The sequence below is a fragment of the Cynara cardunculus genome (assembly GCF_001531365.2).
Source record: "Cynara cardunculus var. scolymus isolate 2C chromosome LG 8, CcrdV1, whole genome shotgun sequence".
NCBI lineage: Eukaryota > Viridiplantae > Streptophyta > Magnoliopsida > Asterales > Asteraceae > Cynara > Cynara cardunculus.
This window is the reverse complement of record NC_037535.1, coordinates 9,087,562-9,102,322: the sequence shown is the minus strand read 5'-3', so window position 1 is coordinate 9,102,322 and position 14,761 is coordinate 9,087,562. Positions and strand designations below refer to the sequence as shown.

Genomic DNA, 14,761 nt, shown 5'->3' with positions numbered 1-14,761 from the left:
TCTACTTCCCTTCATCGGACTCTAAATCCGATGAAGAAGAAGTTCATGTAGCAACATCACGAGATAGTTTCTCGCTTGAGGGCTATCAAGGATGTGATGGAAGTCCTCCCTTGCCTCACTTCACACAAAGCATCGATGGAGGCGCCTCTAGGACTGAGGCTCACCCTACAGCATCCGTTGCTGTAGGGGTTTCCCCACCAATTGCATACTTGGTCACAAAGGCTGAGTTCCAAGCCTTTGTTGATTCAATTCAGCGGTCCTTGGATGACCTTAAACTCAACTTGGCAGGGATTACTGAATCCATTCCATCGATAGACCTTTAATCAATTCAGCAATCACTTGCGTCCCTGGAGGCTCAATCGAGGGACAACAACACCCGCCTCCAGATCTTCCAACAGTTGATGGTCCAGCAACGCAACTCCCTTTCCACCCTTTCAATCGCCAGAAACCAGACCATCACTGCCACCCTTGCAACCCTCTCGGCCCAGATATCTGCGATCGTTGAATCAATAGCCTCCCTCACCAACCAAATAAATTCCCTCACCACTTCCATTGCCACCTTACCCTCCACCATATTTGCTAATTTACCACAAACAGTCCCCCCACCATCCCCCTCTGCGACTCCCTCATCCGATGAAGCCTTCAACATCTTCGCTGCAGAGGTACGCTCCATGATCTCATCCATCACCATCCCTCCACCAGCCTCAACCTCCACCTCCACCCCCAACAAATGCAGTCACAAGAGCTGACCTACGCGCCCTCTCCAAGGCACTTATTTCCTCTTTTAATGAGATAAGTGCCAAGTTTGCACATAGGGCAGCAGAACCAGCCAAGGCTCTCTCCAAGAGCCTTAAAGTACAGCAAGCGCGCACCAACTCCCTCCTCCTAACAATGGAGGAGACTCGAAAAAGGAAGGCCCTGAGGAAGTATCTTGCTTCCTTCAGGATGACGAAGAAGAGGAGCAGGGCCTCCTCAGGCTCTACAAGCCGCCCCCTTAAGAGGCCAAGACATGACGACCCAGACCAAGATGATCATGGTCTTGGTCCTTATGAGAGGGAGAACCCGGCTCAAGTACCAATGGAAACTGCTGCACCACCACCTCCACCACCACAAAGTCATCTAACCCAGTCAACCCAGGAACCCGGCGAGGGAACCAGAGGCTTAGCCCTCTGAAGATGTACAAAAGGTACATGTTTCCTCTGCCTGCACCCAAGAACCTCTACCCACAACCAATGAGTTCTCATCAATTGTAACACCCCCAAACACCACATATGCATATAACACATATTTTGTTGCATGGAAATATAGTTTACATCCCAAGGTCCCTCTGGTACAAGGACTCTTATATGTACAAAATCTACATATGAAAAATCCCAAAACAAAATCATGTACTATCACATGTATCTTAAAAAATAAGTAATCTCAAGTAGATCCTCAAAAGCAGATATCAGATCAGGAAAATAATCACATTTTCCCTTTCCCCTTATTATCCCTGGACCCTGCCATTCCTGCATTGCATAATTTTAAAACAGAAAATGAGGGTTAGACCAGAAGGGTCTAGTGAGTAAATCCCTTCTTTGCAAATGCAGGGTGATAAACACCGAAATATAATAAAGTATCTTTGCACAGAAATATTTGCAATATAATCAAATAATGCAGTTCTCAATAACATGTAAAATAGGATATCCCCAAGAACCTCAGTTCTATTAATATAATACATCTACTTAAAGATCCAACGTTCTCAATTATAATCAAAGCTTCTTTGAATCACCAAACCGTTTCTTTGTAAATTTTAAAGGAAAGCTTTAAGGCAATACTTGCTCTTTATGACAAACCGTTTTTCCCTTCTCAATAACATCTAAATTATTATTTCTAATAAGAATAATATCTCTAATTCATCAGGTCACAAAGAAACGATGACTCAAAATTATTAAATCCAATTAGTAACGATAATAAGAGTTATAATATTATGCACATAGGACAATGTCTCCCTTATTTCAAGTACACCTCTACTTGATATGTCACCCTTATTCCTTCATCATAACAGGGTTACTTATCAGAACATACAAAAGTCACCACGTCTGAAAGTACCCATTCCCAGTTCCAAGCCAGAACAGACAAAAGTCACCACGTCTGGGAGAACTACCTCTTAAAATAAGTTTCATATCAAAACAGACTTACGTCACCATGCTTGGTACAACAATGTATAAAATCCAATTCCATACCAAAACAGACTTACATCACCACGCTTGGTTGGAACATATCTTTTTATTTTAAAAGATATAAAATACCCCTTTTATAAATCCATAATTAAAAATGATAAACATTTATGTAAATGATAATGATACACAATAGAATTAGATCATCCGGATAAGATATCCGGACAATACTCAATCGATTTAGGAAACTAATCCGCACAATCTTTGGTCAATTTTAAGACTAACAAATTTTGTCAACTTTAGCCGGATATGAAATCCGGTTACTTCTTGTCCAGATTAGAAATCCGGATATCTTGTCTGGATATGAAGTCCGGTCAACATTAAAATAAAGAATCCGGGTAATTGATCTAGTATTAAACCGGTCAACCCTTGAGCGGTTTAGCTTTAAACCGGTAATGTCTTGAACGATTTAAAATAAACCCGGACACCCCTTGTCCGGTTTAAGATTGACTCCGGACAACACTTGGCCGGTTTAAATGAAATCCGGTCAACACTTGTCCTGTTTAAGGTTGAAATCCTTACGATATAGTGGGATTCAAAATAAAACAATTCCAATAGCAATGAATTGTATGCAAACAATTTATACTCAAAGCAGAATACAATCACCTTTATGCAAAAACTCAGATTTTGAAGAAGATGAAAACCAAATTGATTCCACTCGTTCTTCGGATAATTTTTCTCTCTAAATTTTCCAAAACTCCAAATGAGGCAAGAAGAAGCCTCCTTACCAAAAACTTCATATTTATACTTTCCTATAAAGGAAAGTCGGCTGAACTAGCCAACACCATCCATATATACATACATGTAATCACATGCCCACACATACATGCATACACCCACATACTTCATGCACATATAATTTCATATATAATATATATATAACATATATATAACATATATATATATATATATACTTACATATTCTGCATATATCTCGATGAATAAAATACACATACTCACGTATTCAATCCACGTAAACATGTATTCATCTAGACAATTAATTCACATAATAAATACCTTGGGCAATAACCAGGACCCAGTTATCACACCAATTTTGGTGAGTTCTTTCTCATCTGAAAACCCACCTTCACCTCATCCAGAAACAACCATACCTTTTATCTCATCACCAACACCTCCTCCATCACCACCTCAACCAGAACCATCAATCACCTCACCACCTCAACTAGAACCATCAATCACCTTACCCTCTCAACCAAAACCATCCATCACCTTACCCACTCAATCAGAACCCTTCATCACCTAAACAAACCAACCACAAACAGAGCCTACCCAAATATAGCCTACCCAAATAGAAACATCCAACCAAAAGCCATACCTCCACCATAACCCTCTACCACACTACCACAACCCATCAGCCAACTTATCCTTACACAAACACAACCACAGCCATCCATCACCCAACCAACCAAGCAGGTGCAAGAAGATATTCCTTTCTCATCGAAGCAAGCTCCATCGCAAGGCAGACTCGAATAAATCCTCTCCAATATGTAATCGCTAAGGAGACGTCCACCAATGCCTCAAAGGGAACCTGTTATGATGGAAAATATCCATCAATATCTCTACCATGACCGCGATGAACAGTTGGTCCTCAGTCCTCCAAACTTATCTCCTAAGTCGATGGACCTACTTCGTAACAGATTCGTGAGACAAACGACCTCTCCACCACAAGCCGTTTTCTCAAACGATGGAATCAAGACTATCTTCGACATCAAGATGAGAACCTTCATAAACAGAGCTATCAAATACATTGAGTACATCATGGAACGCGCGCATGGGATGATCAACGTCTTTAATGACAATGATCTAATCAATTTCAATCCATGGGACTTGATCAATCTTTATGGCCATAAAGCTTAGGGACAGGACCAAGTGATAAGGTATGGGATGGCCAACAGAGCGATAGTAGAGACGAAGGGGACCCTGGTCAAGTTCAGAGCAAAGAGCAACTTTCAAATAGCTCTTAAACTAGGTATTGAAAGACTCTCCTGCACACTTCCAGATGAAGATTTCCAAAGCTTACAGGAGAAGCGCTCTACATCAGTCCTAGCTCAACCAGAACTCAACTTGGTCTTCAAGAACGAGTATGGAGCTAAAAAAAGTCTTCAGAGTAACTGAGGCTTTCAAGTATTCAACCGAGACACTTGAATGGTTTCAGATAGTCATTCGAGAGAGGTTGAGCAGATCGCATGTGCCGATGAAGGAAGGATTGGAAGATTTATACTGGAGACCATGAGTAATTTATTGCATTTCCATCATGTACTTTTATTTCATTCATTATTGTAAGAAATCATCCAACTTTGTCCAATAAAAATATTTGGCAAAAGGATGTTTTTCTAGAGTAGCATCTGTCTTTCATTATTCTTTCATTGTTCATAGACTAGTAAATGTTTGTCTTTTCATTACTTAGGGGGAGATTGTTAGAGCCCATCATTCTTATTTGTAAAAATAATAAAAAACATACAAGTGTGAAAGAGCAGAAGGCCGATGGAAGGCTCACAAGGAAAAAGTCTAAGTATCCTATACAATTAGAGATGCGATAAAGGTCCATAGGTGTGATAAATTGCGCATCTCCATAACCACTCTGGTTACCAACACTTGGAGTATTCGACAACAGTTCAACCAGAGGTATTCATTCAAGAAGACCACAAGACTCATGGTTGAACACGCCCCCTTGAAGACAGCTGGAGATGGCAAATCGACAGCTGGATTCTCTTTACCTTACTTAGCTTTATTTAGTTTCCATATTTCTAGATTTCTTTCTTTCCATAAGAGATTTGCAATATATCTTCCATACATAGCAATCTCCATAATTAGATTACTAGTATAAATAGGTCTTATCATTCTTGTAATCGTTTACGCTTTCCATTCAATCAATTGAATAATAGTGAATCATTTGACACTCAAATACGTTCTTAAATATTCTTGTGTTCTTTACTATTTTTCCATTCACACGATATATTTAAGTCATTCATAACTTGAATATTAGTGTTATTGAGAGATCTGGGATCAACAATAGCTGAAGAAAATTTTTCTTCTTCGTTTAGCATCCCTAGTTCGCTAATCAAGATGTTAAATCTTGTCTCATCAAGAGGGTTGGTGAAAATGTCAGCGAGCTGATAATCAGTTGGAACAAAGTGAAGTTCAATATCACCATTCATAACATGATCTCTGATAAAATGATATCTGATCTCTATATGTTTGGTCTTAGAGTGAAGTACAGGGTTGTTTGCGATTGCAATAGCACTGGTGCTATCACAATAAATAGGAATATTTGAGAACTGAAGATCGTAGTCTTTCAACTGGTTTTTCATCCAAAGAACTTGGGCACAACAACTTCCAACGGCTACATATTCAGCTTCAGTGGTTGACGTAGACAATGAATTTTGCTTCTTACTTGTCCAGCTCACTAACTTTCCACCTAGAAGCTGACAGCCTCCAGTGGTGCTTTTCCTATCGATTTTGCAACCTGCAAAATAACTATCCGAATAACCTATTAGGTCAATACCTGAACCCTTAGGGTACCAGAGACCCAAGTTAGGAGTTCCCTTCAGGAATCTGAACAAGCGTGTTACTTCGATCAGATGAGATTCTTTAGGTTTAGATTGATATCGTGCACATAAGTAAGTAGAATACATGATATCTGGTCGACTAGCTATAAGATACAGCAGGGAGCCGATCATTCCTCAATAAATAGTCACGTTTACAGGTTTTCCATTTGGATCCTTGTTGAGATATAGTAGAGGAGCCATTGGAGTCTTCATAGATGAACTATTAGATAGATCAAACTTCTTCAGCATGTCACGGACATAATTACTTTGACTGATAAAGATGCCTTTATCTGATTACTTGATCTGGAGACCTAAAAAGAAGGTTAGTTCTCCCATCATACTCATCTGGTATTCTTTCTTCATGTGATCAACGAATCGTAAAAAATAAGGTCTGGTCAATCTTTCTACGAACAAATATCTCATAGATGAGAAATGAGGAGAGGGTATCATACCAGGCACGGGGAGCCTGTTTTAACCCATAAAAAGTTTTATCTAAACGATAGACATGGTTTGGATACTTAGGGTCAAGAATCCCTAGAGGTTGTTCAACATAAACTTCTTCTTGAAGTTTTCTATTAAGGAAAGCGCTCTTTACATTCATTTAGTAGACTTTGAACTCTCTATGGGCAGCAAAGGCTAGGAAGAGTCAAATTGTTTCGCTCTAGCCACTAGTGCGAAGGTCTTGTCATAATCGATTTCTTCTTCTTGTCTATAACCCTGAGCAACAAGTCGAGTCTTATTACGGGTTACCACACCTTCTTCATCTAACTTGTTACGATAGACCCATTTGGTGCCTATCACTGTCTTGTTAGATGGACGTGGGACAAGGTACCAGACTTTGTTCCTATCAAACTCAATGAGCTCCTCTCGCATGGCAATGACCCAACTAGGGTCTAAGATAGCATCACTGATTTTCTTGGGTTCAACTAAAGAAAGAAAGTTGACAAAGAGACAGATATTACCTAGACCACGATGAGTCTTAACACCTACACTTGGATTACCAAGAATTTGATGAATTGGATGATCATTAGTTCATCGCTGAGCTGGTAGAGGATTATCATCTGAGTAGAGAAGTTCAGAAATAGTGGATGAGGCTTCAGCTGTAGTATCTTCAGCGATTGGAACAATTGTTAAAGAAGCCTCATATTTAGCGACTGTAATAGGTTCAGATGCTGAAGGCATTTCATTTACTGATTGATCAATGTTTGAAGTAAAAGGAGAAACACAGCTAATGGGCACAACAGCAATCTTTGAAGAAGACATATTGGTGTGACTAGCTGCAACTGGAATGATTAATGGTTCATCTTCAGCTTCTGGGGCTTCAGTGTTGAGAGGTGCGCTGAAGGAAGGTTCAGGTTGTCCCTAATGAGAGAACATCCAGTTTTCTAATTCATCTTCATCATTTAAGATGGGTTTTGATTTAGCTGATTGAGATTCATCAAAAGTGACATGAACAGTTTCTTCTATCGTCTATCGGCGTTTGTTGAATACTCTGAAGACTTTGGATACTGAAGAATATCCAAAAAAGATTCCTTCATCAACTTTGGGATCAAACTTTCCTAGTTGATCACAGTTGTTGAGAATAAAACACATGCAACCAAAAAATATGTAGAAAGCTAATAGAGGGCTTTCTGCCATGGAAAAGTTCATAGGCTGTCTTCTTGAACCTCTTAACAATCAGCGATCGATTTTGAGTGAAACAAGTGGTGTTAACAGCTTCAGCCCAGAAATTTATAGGGAGATGGGACTCGTTGAGCATTGATCGAGCAGCCTCAATGATTGTTCGATTTCTTCTTTCAGCGACCCCATTTTGCTGAGGAGTTCTCGCTGAAGAAAAGTTGTGAAAAATTCCCTTGTCCTTAAAGAAGTTATCCATAGTACTAATTTTGATTTCAGTACCATGGTCACTTCTAATTGATCGTACTTTAATGTTGTTAAGCACTTCCATTTTCTTGATGAACGATATGATGACTTCAACTACTTCATTTTAATATGAAATACTCATCAACAATGACAAGTGTATACTTCTTTCCAGCAATAGATTGCACATTAACATGACCAAAGAGATCCATGTGCAGTAGCTGAAGAGGCGATGTCACTGAAGAGATTTGCTTTGACTTCAAGCTAGCTCTTGCTTGTTTTCCTTTCTCACACACTGAGCAAAGAGATTTATTTGCAAAGGAGTGTTGAGGAAGACTAGTGACAAGATCATTTCTAGACAACTCACTGAGTGTCTTGAAGTTAAGGTGAGAAAGTCGTTTGTGCCACAGCCAGTTGATGTCTGACGAGGCTTTAGAGAAGAAACATATATTCTCAGTGATAGAAGAATCCATATTCATGATATAGACATTCTCTAGACGAGAACCAGTCAAGGCAACCTTATCATCATTGTCGTAGACATAGCATGAATTCTTAGAGAACTTCACTGTGTAGTCTTTATCACACAGTTGACTGACGCTGAGAAGATTTTGCTTCAATCCTTCAACATATGCAACATGCTTGAATGTGGTTACGCCATTGGTTAATATACCAAAACCTCTTGTATATCCTTTTCCATTACCTCAGAATATTATGGAAGGTCCTCTTTCTTCCTTGTAGTTAATGAGCAGGGATTTGTCTCCGATCATGTGCCTTGAGCATCCATTATCAAGATACCATATGCCTTTGAATTCCTGCACATGGGAACAGTTTAAAAATACTTTTGGTACCCAACTATTTGGGTCCAGCAGTGTTAGAGGCTTCATCTACTGAGACTGAAGAACCAGAGTCAGCAGACGACTTCATTGAACCTGGAAAGATTTTAGTGGAAATAGGAATAACCTCTGACGCTAGAGAGATAGAGTCAGTGGATGTCTTCACTGAGCCTAACAAAGAGGCTTTAGTGGAGGGAACTACAACATTTGATACTAAAAGTTTAGCATTAGTGGTTGTCTTCACTGAGCCTGAAGAAGAGGCTCCAATGGTTTTCTTCACCTTGGATGCTTTAACAGCCTTAGTGGTTGATTTCTCAGCCTTAGCTACTTTCTTGACCTTGGCTGGTGGACTAGCCTTGGMGGCAGAAGGACACTTACTGGCAATGTGTGTAGTTTCACCACAATGTTTACACTTCCTATAGCTGAAGGTAGCTTTAGGGCCAGAAGTACCAGATTTGAAGAGGGACCAGCTCCAAGGATTCCCTTCTCATTAGTTCTAGGAGAAACTTTTGAGGATTTGGAGTCCTTAGGTGAAGCATTAACCTTGAGCTGAGACTTAGATTTCTAAGAAGGTTCAAATTTCTTAGTCCCTAAAGAGGAAGAAGGTTTACAAGTTGAAGGAATAGATTTAGATCTATTTGACTAGTTAGTCTTCTTGGGAAGAGGTGCTTTGACAATGGATTTACCCTTGTCTTTACAACCTGAACTTGAAGGAGTTCCATCAAGATGACTCTCTGTGAAAGAAGACTAAGAGGAAGAAGTGTCAGGAATAGAAGAGACAAAGGCACCAAACTTGAGCACGGACCTGTCAGTGACACTGTCTTATTGATCATAGGAAAATCCTAGACCAGTCTTTATCTTGGCAGGGATCTGAGCGTTAATGATCTCTGAGGCCTTGACAAAGGCTTCGCACCATCCTTCTATGGTAGCCTTCTTAGCCTTGAGTTCAACAATTGCTTGCTTATGCTCAGCTATAGCCTATTTATGTTCGACAGTGATGGTTTGGTTAACAATGACCTGATCCTTAAGATCTTTCTCGATCTTAGTCAGCTCTTTGATCTTTGAATGACAAATGTTCAACTGTTGTTGAAGATCAAGATTAAGCATTTCTGTTTTAGACTTGCCATTCAGGGAATTGTAAAGGTCCATCGTCAGCGTGTGTAACGCTGATAGGCTAGAAGAAGAAGAAGAAGAAGAAGAGGGTTCATTCAGGAGACATACCTGAGTAGGTGAGGATGATGAGGGATCATTATAAGTTGATGTCTCTAAAGCTTCTTCTTTGACATCTTTGGCCATTAAGCAAAGATAGGCCATATCTTCCTCATCAGATGATGATTCATCAGATGAATCAACCCAGTCGTGCTCTTCAGTGACAAGACCTTTGGCCTTTCATTGGAAGTTCTTCATCTTCTTGTACTTCTCTTTCAGTTTCAGGTATTTGTCATCCTTAGATCTGAAGAAGGATGGGGTTTTAGAAGATGACATCATGACCTTCTTAGACCTGCATTCATCAGCACAATGACCCTTCCGGTGACAGTTGTAGCAGATCGCTGAAGCCTTGTATATATTATCAGACTTTGGCTTTTCCTTGATGGTCAGCGAAGGAGATCTGCAGAAGTTACTTTTCTTGGCGAATCTTCTTAAAGATTTAGTTAATAGCGCCAGTGATTCATCAAAATCTGCAATATCAGATTTTGATAAATCCTCGGAGTTAGTATAATCTAACTCGGTGATAAGAACAGGAGGAAGAACTGAAGAGGAAGAAGATGGGAGTTCAGCTGAAGCATCTTCAGAGATTAGAGCTAAGGGAGAGCTCTTCATTTCTTTAGAATCCTTGATTAGATTCTTTTTCAACTGTCGAGATTGCCCATGATTGAGCAGTATCCCATATAGAGTGCTAAGAGAGACAGGAAATGTCATTAGACATCTTGAGACACATAGCATAAGTATCCCAAGACTTAGGAAAACATTCTAGAAATTTCGTTAAAGTTTCAGAATTGGAATATTCCCTGCCTACAATCCTTAAATCTATAAGAAGACAATTAAAATGTTGATGTACTTCAGACAATGTCTTAGTCTTTCCACAGAGAAAGCTTTCATATTGTCTTACTAAATTAATCTTCCTTGATTCTTGAACCTGAGAAGTTCCTTCATATTGAATACATAAAGTGTCCCACATGGATTTAGAGGTTCCGAGTTTCATCACAGAATGATAAACCTCATCAGGAAGAGATATAGCTATTATACCTAGCACGAGTGTCTATAGTTATCTTCTTCTTGTCTTCATCGCTCCATTGATGAGGGAGCTTTGAATTCTTTCGTTTAGGAATCACGGCAGTCGTAGATGTTTCAGGAACAGCTGGAGAAATGGCATATGGAACATATGGTCCATTTTCTATCTAGTATGGAATTTCAGGATCCATACCTTCTAGAAAGAGGGATCTAATTATTCCAAAAACTAAAGTTGTCTCGAATAAAACGGGGTGGTTTGGCAAGAGAGCCATTATCTTGAAAGTGTGTGTTTGTGTTTTGTAAAGCCATTAGAAAGCAGTAAGATTATCTAGAGAAAAAGATAATATAATACAGATAAACAACTAAACAACATGAATGGAAAATACACTGCACCGATACCACTTATTGGTCCCGTTAGGGTCTACAAGATGTGTATAACAATTTGTAGAGGGGGTATGAATACAAACACAGTAAACTGTTCAAATTTAAAATATATATTGATAAAAAAGGATCAATACATATTTTACAAGATTGTTTGCGAAAGATAAGGTAAATATAACCTATCTAAACAATCTAAGTTACACACTAGTTCTTAGCAAAGAGAGATGATTTGTTGTAAGAGACTTAGAAGGAAGTAAGTTTTTTCTAGGTAAGAACTATTTAGAATACTAAAAATGGATTCTAACTTGATTTTGAAGATAAGCGAATTGTGTTCTTTTACTTATGAACATAAGTTAGAGTTCAAGAGTAAGTATTTCGTATCTCTGCATGGAGATAGAACACATCTATTTATACCCATTGCATTAAATGCACATTTAATGCACTACGTTAGGGTTTGAACACGTGTCAAGTCTTTAGAGAAAGACTTGTCCTTTGCTATAGTGATAAAGAAACTGTGGAATAAAGAGATCGGATTAGTAAAAGTTCAATGCCATTATCATAAAGAGCCAGACGCCACCTGGGAATCAGAGTCAGGTATGTGAATGCAATATCCTTATCTCTTTACTTAGTGGAATTCCGGGACAGAATTCTTCTAAGGAGGGGATATTGTGATGATTCGATTTTCATTAACCCGTTGATCCGGTAATAATTTAATTCGATAGTGAGATGTTTGAGTTAGTATTCGGTATTTAAGAATTACTCTCTCTTTCTCAAAGAAGTCTTAGAGGATCAAAGAATTGTCTAAATTCAAAGATTCAATTCAAAAGCAAAAGGTGAGTGATGTCTTCCCTGGTTAAAAATCCAATTCAGTTTTGTATTTAAGTTATGATGATTACCTATATTTTTATGATGTTCTATTCATTGACCGGATTGTATTATAAACAAAATCCATCGGACATAACAATGTCCGGATGAGTCCTCTTATCCGGCTAAAATATTGACCGGATTTCTTATTCTGTTAAAGCAATGACCGGATTCCTTATCTGGCTAAAATGTCGACCAGATTTCCTTACCTGGCTAGAATATCGACCGGATTCCTTATCCGGCTAGAAGGTCGACCAGATTCCTTATCCGGCTAGAATCTCGACCGGATTTCATTATCCGGATAAAGGGTTGACCAGATTGATGCCTTATCCGGCTAAAGGGTCGACCGGATTGATGCCTTATCCGGCTAAAGGGTCGACCGAATTCATACCTTATCTGGTTAAAGAAAATGTTTAGAAAAGACTTATGATTTTTGGAAAAACTTCTATCAGGATAATACGGCTTGGATTGGTTCAATTATTCAAAGAATTCCATCTTCGGACATAGTATCATTTGGTCAGGATGTTAGATCTTTTCATCAGTCTCTGTAACCGCGATAGACGGAATGGCGGTGTAACCGCGATAGACAGAATATAATAATTTGTTATTTCTTTGGTTTTGAGGTAAGTTGTGCTTAGTACAAAGGATCTACACTCACTAGGCCTTTTGGTCTAACACTCAATTATTGTACTATTCTGTTTTGTAGGTCGTCCAAAATCCCAAGATAAAGGCAAGGGAAAAATGTAAAGACCTGTTACAGAGAGGAATATGCTTTAAACAACCAAGTTTTTGTTAATCCATATATTTCCCCTTATTATGTTTCGAGATAATAGAATGATGTAATACTTTGGTTTAATCAATATGGCAATGTATGATAATGTTATTTGTGAAGTAGTATTGTTTTGACTTTGGTGGGTTGTCATAGTTTCATACATGGGTTTTGAATATGTTATATGCTATTTTTAGCATAAGTTTGTGTTTTGATATGTGATTATCAACTAGTTGAAATAAGGATGGCATAATCAGGATAGGTGTATTTCTAGATAAGGGTGGCATAATCAGGAGAGACGTATACTGAAATAAGGGTGGCATAATCAGGAGAGACATATACTCGAATAAAGGTGGCATAATCAGGAGAGACGTATTTTAGGATAAGGGTCGCATAATCAGGAGAGATGTGTTCTGGGATAAAGGTGGCAAAGGCAGCTGTATGTAAAAATGGGATTTTGATCATATGGAAACTATTATCGCATTTCTTATGATGTGATGAGTGTAGGTTATCACAGCTTTATGATGCGATGAGTTAGTTTTATCGCATCCTTATATTGTGAGTAAAAATGTTATCGCATCAATGTGATGCGAGGAATAGGTGTTATCGCATCAATGTGATGCAAGGAATGGATTTATCGCATCAATGTGATGCGACAAGGTGGGATTGTCGCATCAGTATGATGCTTTAAAGTGAGATAATCACATCAATATGATGCGAGGAAATGAAACATCGCATCTATATGATGCAACAAGATTGATATGATGCGATAAAAATATGAATGCATCAACGAGATGTGTCAAGTCGGTATCTTTTATGTTTAACGCGATAAGGTTGGTACTTCATGGGTTATTGCGATAAAAGAATGAGGTTTTCTCATCCATATGATGCGACAAAAAATTTTGTTTCAATAAAACAATGTTTATTTGTTATCAATACAAATATGGGCTTTCTAAAAATGTTTTGGTGATTTTCACCCTGTAATGGCAATCAAAAGAGATTTCTCACTAAACCTTATGGTCTAGCTTTCGTTTTGTTTTAAAAATATACATTACAGGTCGGGCACATGTGAAGAGTAAGGGAAAAGGAAAGATGTGAAGATATTATGATTGCTTTATATATGTGGATTTTTGGAAGATGTTATATTACATGTACTTGAGAACTTGATGTGTTTACAAGCCTTGTACTTGGTATAAATGAAAATTTTGTATCTACGTAGTTAGCATGTTGTATATATTGGGACCAATGTGTATATGTTAAATGAAATATGGTTTATACAAATATGGAATTGGGATGTTACATATATATATATATATATATATATATATATATATGTGTGTGTGTGTGTGTTGTGTGTGTGAGTGTGTGTGTGATTCAAACGAAAATGCTAACTATTTAAGAAAATAACAAAAAACTCGTGAATGTACAAAATCAAATGTAATTTTACATTAAATGGAAGCGTACGACTTTTGACGCTACTTAAGTTGCAGGGCAAAGTCACCCGGATCATGTATTATTTGTTATGTGAATCATATTTGATTTTGTACATTAACGACATTTTTTTCTTGTTTTTTTAAATAGTTAGTGTTCTCGTTTGAACCTGATCCTATGTATGTATGTATGTGTATATATATATATATATATATATATATATATAAGTGTATATATACATGTACATATGTATGCATATATTTATGTATATATAAAGGATTGGGGTTGGATTTTCATGAGATCATCCACTTTTTTATAAGACCATTATGAAAGTTCAGTATGTACTTCATGTGAACATTTGGTATGTTTTAGAATAAATGCTCGTTGTATTTTAATATGAATATTCAGTTTTTTCACATAAAAGTTGGACTTTTTTTAATGTAAAAATTTGTTCCTCTGTAGGGATCATGTGATTTTTACTTTGAAGGTTTACAATACCTAACTCATCCTTTAGTTTCAAAATGGTCTCACGAAACTGAGTTTTCATAGTATATATATATATATATATATATATATATATATATATATATATATACACACATA

The 14,761-nt window shown here is 37.8% G+C and overlaps 1 protein-coding gene across 1 annotated transcript in view; it reads left to right on the top strand.

The window, feature by feature from the left end:
* Positions 1-891: 891 nt before the first annotated feature.
* The window catches only part of LOC112516166 (F-box protein At5g50450-like), a 40,699-nt gene continuing 26,829 nt past the window's right edge, over positions 892-14,761 (top strand). Inside the window, exon 1 of the mRNA XM_025123188.1 lies at positions 892-1,114. Coding sequence (XP_024978956.1) covers positions 892-1,114 — 223 coding nt within the window. The remainder of the gene's footprint in view (positions 1,115-14,761) is intronic.